Source organism: Babylonia areolata, chromosome 21 (assembly GCF_041734735.1).
Source record: "Babylonia areolata isolate BAREFJ2019XMU chromosome 21, ASM4173473v1, whole genome shotgun sequence".
NCBI classification, from domain to species: domain Eukaryota; kingdom Metazoa; phylum Mollusca; class Gastropoda; order Neogastropoda; family Buccinidae; genus Babylonia; species Babylonia areolata.
Genome location: NC_134896.1, coordinates 8133503 through 8143441, shown reverse-complemented (window position 1 = coordinate 8143441; position 9939 = coordinate 8133503). Strand labels below are relative to the sequence as shown.

The window sequence follows — 9939 nt, the reverse complement described above, 5'->3', positions numbered from 1 at the left end:
GTTTACCTGTAGTTCTGGTTCTGTCTTTACCTGTAGTTCTATGTTTACCTGTAGTTCTATGTTTACCTGTAGTTCTGGTTCTGTCTTTACCTGTAGTTCTATGTTTACCTGTAGTTCTGGTTCTGTCTTTACCTGTAGTTCTATGTTTACCTGTAGTTCTATGTTTACCTGTAGTTCTGGTTCTGTGTTTACCTGTAGTTCTGGTTCTGTGTTTACCTGTAGTTCTATGTTTACCTGTAGTTCTATGTTTACCTGTAGTTCTGGTTCTGTGTTTACCTGTAGTTCTATGTTTACCTGTAGTTCTATGTTTACCTGTAGTTCTGGTTCTGTGTTTACCTGTAGTTCTATGTTTACCTGTAGTTCTGGTTCTGTCTTTACCTGTAGTTCTATGTTTACCTGTAGTTCTGGTTCTGTGTTTACCTGTAGTTCTGGTTCTGTGTTTACCTGTAGTACCTGTAGTTCTGTGTTTACCTGTAATTCTGTGTTTACCTGTAGGTCTGGTTCTGTGTTTACCTGTAGTACCTGTATTCTGTGTTTACCTGTAGTACCTGTAGTTCTGTGTTTACCTGTAGTACCTGCAGTTCTGTGTTTACTTGTAGTACCTGTATTCTGTGTTTACCTGTAGTACCTGTAGTTCTGTGTTTACGTGTTTACCTGTAGTACCTGTATTCTGTGTTTACCTGTAGTTCTGTACAGGTACTGTGTTTACCTGTAGTACCTGTATTCTGTGTTTACCTGTAGTACCTGTAGTTCTGTACAGGTACTGTGTTTACCTGTAGTACCTGTAGTTCTGGTTCTGTGTTTACCTGTAGTTCTGTGTTTTGTCTGTAACTCTTGTTTGCCTGTAGTTCTGTGTTAACCTGTAGTTCTGTGTTTACCTGTAATTCTATATATACCTTCAGGCTGTTTATCTGTGGTGCTGTGTTCACCAGTAAGCTGTGTTAATTAACCTGCGTGTTTCCCAGTAGGCTTTGTACTGGGTGGCGATGTGCGGGTACTGGGTGCGGAGCGTGATCTTGTTGGACACCCGGTTAACAGACTCTGTGCTGGAGATGAGGAGGAGGAGGAGGAAGATGAGGTAGTAGGCGATGTGGCCCAGAAACTTCACCATCGGCTGACGGGCTATCTTGCGCAGAGGCTGCCACACACACACACACACACACACACACACACACACACACACACACACACACACACACACACAAGCACACACAAGCATACGCACGCACTCACACACGCACGCATGCACATACACGCACTCACACACGCACACACACACACACACACACACACACACACACACACGACTCTGGTCTGATGAGAAAGGACAATGCCGCACGACACGATACAACAACACAACACAACACGACATGAAACGATATGACGCGATACAGCACAACACAACACAGCACAGCACAGCACAGCAAAACAAAGCAAAGCACAGTACACGAACAGCACAGCCCATCATAGCACAGCAAGCACAGAACGCCACAGTACTCACTTCAAAGTACAGAACAGCACAGCACAGTTCAGCACAGAACAGCACAGCACAGCACAGTACAGAACAGCACAGCACAGCACAGCACAGTACAGTACAGAACAGCACAGCACAGCACAGCACAGAACAGCACAGCACAGCACAGCACAGCACAGCACAGAACAGCACAGCACAGCACAGTACAGAACAGCACAGCACAGCACAGCACAGTACAGTACAGAACAGCACAGCACAGCACAGCACAGAACAGCACAGCACAGCACAGTACAGCACAGCACAGAACAGCACAGCACAGCACAGTACAGAACAGCACAGCACAGCACAGCACAGAACAGCACAGCACAGCACAGTACAGAACAGCACAGCACAGCACAGCACAGCACAGCACAGTACAGCGCAGAACAGCACAGAACAGCACAGCACGAGACAGCATAGCTCACAACATAACAGCACAGCACAGCACAGCACAGTACAGCACAGAACAGTATAGCACAGCAAAGCACAGAGCAACACACAGCACAGCACAAGACAAAACAGCATAGTACAGAACACCACCGAACAGCACAGCGCATCAGAAAGCAGCACATCACAGCACAAGACAACACAGCACAAAACAACATGGTACAGCACAGCACAGCCAAAAAAAAAGCACAGCACAGCACAGCACAGCACAGCGCTGCACAGCACAGCACAGCACAGCACAGCACAGCACAGCGCTGCACAGCACAGCACAGCGCTGCACAGCGCTGCACAGCACAGCACAGCACAGCACAGCACAGCGCTGCACAGCACAGCACAGCACAGCACAGCAAAATACTTTGCAATGAAAACAGCAAAACACAGAGCACTGGAGACCAAAAAAAAATAAGTTCACGTCAACAAAATCTTATTTCTTCACTTCGGTAAAACATGAAACTTGTGTAACTGTACATAGACAGGTAGGTATGGAGGTAGGTATGCAGACAGGTAGATAGGTAGACAGGTAGGTAGGTATAGGTGGGTAGGTAGGTACGTTGGTAGGTGTGTATGCAAGTAGGTAGGCATGTTGGCTTGTAGATAAGTGGGTGGATATGTAGGTAGGTTTTGGGTAGTTGGCTGTGTGAGTAGGTAGGCAGGTAGGTAGGCATGCATGTAAGTAGGTAGGTAAGTAGGAATATAGGCATGTAGGTAGGTTTGTAGGTAGGCGTGTACGCTGGTAAGCAGATAGGTAGGGAGGTAGGTAGTAGGTAGGTAGGTTTGTAGGTAGGCATGTAAGCTTGTAGGTATATAGGCATGTAAGTTGGCAGTTCGATAAGTAGGTAGGGAGGGAGGGAGGTAGGTAGGTAAGTATGTAAGTATGTAGGTAGGTAGGTAGGTAGGTAGGCATGTATGCTAAGGTAACCAGGTAAGCAAGCAGGCATGCAATCAGTCATGCACCGACCAACAGACGGACAGACAGACAGACAGACGAAAACCAGACGGTCAGACAGACAGACAGACAAACAGACAAAAACCAGACTGTCAGACAGACAGACAGACGAAAACCAGAAGGTCAGACAGACAGACAGACAGACAGACAGACAAAAACCAGACTGTCAGACAGACAGACAGACGAAAACCAGACTGTCAGACAGACAGACAGACAGACAGACAGACAAAAACCAGACTGTCAGACAGACAGACAGACAGACAAAAACCAGACTGTCAGACAGACAGACAGACAGACAAAAACCAGACTGTCAGACAAACAGACAAAAACCAGACGGTCAGTCAGCCAGCCAGACAGACAGACAGACAGACTGACAAAAAACAGACGGTCAGCCAGACAGACAGACAGACAGACAAAAACCAGACTGTCAGACAGACAGACAGACAGACAGACAGACAAAAACCAGACTGTCAGACAGACAAACAGACAGACAAAAACCAGACTGTCAGACAAACAGACAAAAACCAGACGGTCAGTCAGCCAGCCAGACAGACAGACAGACAGACTGACAAAAACCAGACGGTCAGCCAGACAAACAGACAGACAGACAAAAACCAGACTGTCAGACAGACAGACAGACAGACAAAAACCAGACTGTCAGACAGACAGACAGACAGACAAAAACCAGACTGTCAGACAGACAGACAGACAAAAACCAGACTGTCAGCCAGACAGACAGACAGACAGACAAAAACCAGACGGTCAGACAGACAGACAGACAGACAGACAAAAACCAGACGGTCAGCCAGACAGACAGACAGACAGACAAAAACCAGACGGTCAGACAGACAGACAGACAGACAGACAAAAACCAGACGGTCAGACAGACAGACAGACAGACAGACAGACAAAAACCAGACGGTCAGACAGACAGACAGACAGACAAAAACCAGACGGTCAGCCAGACAGACAGACAGACAGACAAAAACCAGACGGTCAGCCAGACAGCCAGACAGACAGACAAAAGCCAGACGGTCAGACAGACAGACAGACAAAAAACAGACGGTCAGACAGACAGACAGACAGACAAAAAACAGACGGTCAGACAGACAGACAGACAGACAAAAACCAGACGGTCAGCCAGACAGACAGACAGACAGACAAGACAAGGGGACGAACCAGGACACCCACCTTGACCTGGGGCTTGAGGAAGTGGGCCAGCGTAATGAAGGGGCACAGCACGGCCAGCCCTGCCAGGTAGGGCAGGCGCACGTGCCAGCCGTACGTCTCCAGGTTGAGGTCGCTGTGCCAGATCTTCATCAGGTGCTGCTGCACGCTGGGGTGGGCCACGAACTGCACGGCACGGCACGGCACGGCACACACACACACACACACACACACACACACACACACACACACCGTTACCCAGCATGCACACCCCATCTGACAAACCCTCTGTAGTCTAGTGGTCAGTATCCCAGCCTATCAAACGGGAGACCGGGGTTCAATTCCCAACACAACACACCCCATCTCACAACCCCAACACAACACACACCCCATCTAATATCCCCAACACAATACACCCCATCTGAAATTCATAGCAAACCCCATCTGACATTCCCAACACACCCCACCCGACATTCCCAACACACCCCACCCGACATTCCTAACACACCCCATCTGACATTCCCAACACACCACATCATATTCCCAACCCCACCTGACATTCCCAACACACCCCACCTGACATTCCCATCACAACACAACCCATCATATTCCCGACACACCCCATCTGACATTCCCATCACACCCCATCTGACATTCCCAACACACCCCATCTAACATTCCCAACACACCTCACCTGACATTCCCAACACACCTCACCTGACATTTCCAACACACCTCACCTGACATTCCCAACACACCCCCATCTGACATTCCCAACACACCTCACCTGACATTCCCAACACACCCCACCTGACATTCCCAACACACCCCATCTGACATTCCCAACACATCCCATCTGACATTCCCAACTACCCATCTGACATTCCCAATTCAACACACCCCATCTGACATTTCATAGAAACACCCCATCTGACATTCATAGCAAACCCCATCTGACATTCCCAACACACCCCATCTGACATTCCCAACACACCCCACCTGACATTCATAGCAAACCCCATCTGACATTCCCAACACAGCCCACCTGACATTCCCAACACAGCCCACCTGACATTCCCAACACAGCCCACCTGACATTCATAGCAAACCCCATCTGACATTCCCAACACACCCCATCTGACATTCCCAACACACCCCACCTGACATTCCCAACACAACACACCCCATCTGACATTCCCAACACAACACACCCCATCTGACATTCCCAACACAACACAACCCATCTGACATTCCCAACACAACACACCCCATCTGACAATCCTAACACACCCCATCTGACATTTCATAGAAACACCCCATCTGACATTCATAACAAACCCCATCTGACATTCCCAACACACCCCATCTGACATTCCCAACACACCCCACCTGACATTCCCAACACACCCCATCATATTCCCAACACACCCCACCTGACATTCCCAACACACCCCACCTGACATTTCTACAGGCAACAAAGACTGGTCACACACACACTGACCTTCTTCTCCTTGTTGTTGAGGGCCGTTTTGAAGCGCGCCAAGTTGTCGTATTTCTCCATGTGAGGCGGCCCTTTCTTGTTGAGGACGAAGTTCAACTCCTGCTGTGTCCACACTCTGTCCAGCAGCTTAACGGTGTAGTCACTGATCCTGTTGGCCAGGTCCTTGTACTCTTTCTGTGCAGCAGAACACAGTGCAATACGGTACAATACAATACAATACTGTAAAATACAGTGCAGAAGATTCGTGCGATACGATACAGTGTAGTACATAACAATACAATGCAATACAGTTTAATACAATACAACAGAAAAAGTACAATACAGTTCAATACAGCGCCACTTTACGTTACAACACAGTGCAGGACAATACGGTACAACACAGTACAACACAGTGCAGGACAATACGGTACAACACAGTGCAGGACAATACGGTACAACACAGTACAACACAGTGCAGGACAATACGGTACAACACAGTACAACACAGTGCAGGACAATACGGTACAACACAGTGCAGGACAACACGGTACAACACAGTACAACACAGTGCAGGACAATACGGTACAACACAGTGCAATACAATACGGTACAACACAGTGCAATACAATACGGTACAACACAGTGCAGGACAATACGGTACAACACAGTGCAATACAATACGGTACAACACAGTGCAGGACAATACGGTACAACACAGTGCAGGACAATACGGTACAACACAGTGCAATACAATACGGTACAACACAGTGCAGGACAATACGGTACAACACAGTGCAATACAATACGGTACAACACAGTGCAGGACAACACGGTACAACACAGTGCAAAACAATACGGTACAACACAGTACAACACAGTGCAATACAATACGGTACAACACAGTGCAGGACAATACGGTACAACACAGTGCAGGACAATACGGTACAACACAGTGCAGGACAACACGGTACAACACAGTGCAATACAATACGGTACAACACAGTGCAGGACAACACGGTACAACACAGTACAGGACAATACGGTACAACACAGTGCAAAACAATACGGTACAACACAGTGCAGGACAATACGGTACAACACAGTGCAATACAATACGGTACAACACAGTGCAGGACAATACGGTACAACACAGTGCAGGACAATACGGTACAACACAGTGCAGGACAATACGGTACAACACAATACAGGACAATACGGTACAACACAGTGCAGGACAATACGGTACAACACAGTGCAGGACAATACGGTACAACACAGTGCAGGACAATACGGTACAACACAGTGCAATACAATACGGTACAACACAGTGCAGGACAATACGGTACAACACAGTGCAGGACAACACGGTACAACACAGTACAATACAATACGGTACAACACAGTGCAGGACAATACAGTACAACACAGTGCAATACAATACGGTACAACACAGTGCAGGACAATACGGTACAACACAGTACAGGACAATACGGTACAACACAGTACAACACAGTACAGGACAATACGGTACAACACAGTGCAGGACAATACGGTACAACACAGTGCAATACAATACGGTACAACACAGTCCAGGACAATATGATACAACACAGTACAACACAGTGCAGGACAATACGGTACAACACAGTGCAGGACAATACGGTACAACACAGTGCAGGACAATACGGTACAACACAGTACAGGACAATACGGTACAACACAGTGCAGGACAATACGGTACAACACAGTGCAATACAATACGGTACAACACAGTGCAGGACAACACGGTACAACACAGTGCAGGACAATACGGTACAACACAGTGCAATACAATACGGTACAACACAGTGCAGGACAATACGGTACAACACAGTACAGGACAACACAGTACAACACAGTGCAGGACAATACGGTACAACACAGTGCAGGACAACACGGTACAACACACTGCAGGACAATACAGTACAATGCAACAGATATTACGGTACAATACAACACAGTGCCAGACATTACGGTTCAATACAAAACTGTGCAAAACAATACCGTAAAATGCGGCAGAGTAGAATAGCAGTGACAAGAAACTCTAGGGAGAGTTGGACAGTACAAGGTCTTCAGAGAAGAAGCCCGCCTCAGTCAAGTGTTTCAGCACTTAACTCCTTACACTCTAAGGGGGCCGGGCTGCACCCAGGTCATGACTGCTGGATGCCGCCTTTTCTTTTCTTTCTTTCCTGGTCCTCAGCAGGTTCGAACCTGCGCCTCCAGGGTGGTCGCACGATACAGCACAGTATAGAACAGGACAATACAGTACAATACAGTACATAAAATTTCGAAAAACAACAACAATGCAATACAGCGCCTCTTTTTTTCTCATTTTCTTTTTTTTCTTTTCTTTTTTTTTTCCTTTTTTTTTCTTTTTTCTTTTTCTTCTTCTTTTTAATTTTGCGCCTGTAAGCGTACTTGTTTTCTCATTTCAAAGTGACTTTTTCTGTAGAATTGTGCCGGGAACAGCCCTATTGGTGCCAGGGGTTCTTTTACGTGCACTAATTGCAGTCTACACATGGGTCCTCGGTTGATACGTCTCATTCGAATGACTAGCATCCATCCCACCATTCAAGGCCTAGTGGAGGGGGAAATGATATATATTCTTTTTCTTCTTCGTTCGTGGGCAGCAACTCTTACGTTCACTCGTATGTACACGAGTAGACTTTTACGTGTATGATCGTTTTTACCCCACCATGAAGGCACCCATACTCCGTTTTCGGGGGGTGTGCGTGCTATGTTCTTGTTTTCATAACCCACCGAACGCTGACATGGATTACAGGATCTTTAATGCGATCTTCTGCCTGCGTATACACACGAAGGAGGTTCAGGCACAAGCAGAGGTCTGCACATTATGTTGACCTGGGAGATCGAAAAAATGCTCCACCAGGCGCCGTTACCGAGATTCGAACCCGAGGACCGCTCAAACTGAAACTAGACAAAACGAAAAACCGAAGAGGCGAAGACGTAGCGGCGGACCTTGAAGTGTTTCTCGTGATCGGACAGCTTGCGGAGTTCCTTGGCCAGCTGGAATCCCGTCAGGAAGGGGTCTTCAGAAGACAGGGAGATGTAGGCCTCGCTGCTCAGTCCCCGGTACGCGTTCAGCCGGAAGTTGGCCATGCGCAGCTGGTCAAACTTCATCCGGTTCCGGCACTCCACGCAGCTGCAGCTGAACTTGTGAGGCTGTCCACAGTCAGCATCACGTTTTTATATTGGTGGGTGCATGTGTGTGTGTGTGTGTGTGTGTGTGTGTGTGTGTGTGTGTGTGTGTGTGTGTGTGTGTGTGCGTGTGTGTGTGTGTGTGTGTGTGCGTGTGTGTGTGTGCGTGTGCGTGTGTGTGTGTACGTGTGTGTGCGTGTGTGTGTGTGTGTGTGCGCGCGTGTGTATGTGTGTGTGCGCGCGGGCGCGTGTGTGTGTATGTGTGTGTGTGTACGCGCGCGTGCAGGCTTCGGGACAGATTTTCGAAATAAGTTGGTGCAGGACACGAACAGCATGGGAAGGACGTCCCGCTGAGATCGTGCCCCGGGGGACGTATGAGTGTCCGAAAATTGTCCCCCCAGAGGAGTCGCTGTCTTGAACTGTCCCCCGGGGGACGATCTCAGCGGGACGTCTTTCCCATGCTGCTTCTGTTCTGCACTAACGTATTTCGAAAATCTGTCCCGAAGTGCGCACGCGCGCATACACACACACACACACACACACACACACACACACACACACACACACACACACACACACACACACACACGCACACACACACACACACACACACACACACACACATGCACACATGCATACTGGTGTAACGTCTCAAATCGTCGCCCGCCTCCACCCTCACCCCCACCCCACCGCCACCCCCCGAATCATCCCCCTGGGGACCTACGGAAGGGAATGGGAGAGGGGGACGACGATTTGAGACATTACACCAGTATGCACTAGGCTTGTCTCATTAGACTATACTACACGTCACCACGGCATGCTACACGTCTGACACCACGTCACGATACCATGGCAAACATCTGATACCATGTCACACGTCACCACACCGGTCTACACGTCTGATACCATGTCACACTTCACCACACCGGTCTACACGTCTGATACCATGTCACACGTCACCACATCCGGTCTACACGTCTGATACCATGTCACACTTCACCACACCACTCTACACGTCTGATACCATGTCACACGTCACCACACCGGTCTACACGTCTGATACCATGTCACACTTCACCACACCACTCTACACGTCTGATACCATGTCACACGTCACCACACCGGTCTACACGTCTGATACCATGTCACACGTCACCACACCACTCTACACGTCTGATACCATGTCAC

At 48.4% G+C, this 9939-nt stretch overlaps 1 protein-coding gene across 1 annotated transcript in view; it reads right to left on the bottom strand.

Annotated features, from left to right (window-relative positions):
• LOC143296270 (short transient receptor potential channel 7-like) overlaps nt 1–9939 on the bottom strand; it is a 62780-nt gene that overhangs the window by 23748 nt on the left and 29093 nt on the right. The window contains exons 5-8 of the mRNA XM_076608108.1: nt 8572–8775; nt 5575–5748; nt 4098–4259; nt 951–1138 (exon numbers count right to left, since the gene is read on the bottom strand). Of these exons, the coding sequence (XP_076464223.1) occupies nt 951–1138; nt 4098–4259; nt 5575–5748; nt 8572–8775 (728 nt within the window). The remainder of the gene's footprint in view (nt 1–950; nt 1139–4097; nt 4260–5574; nt 5749–8571; nt 8776–9939) is intronic.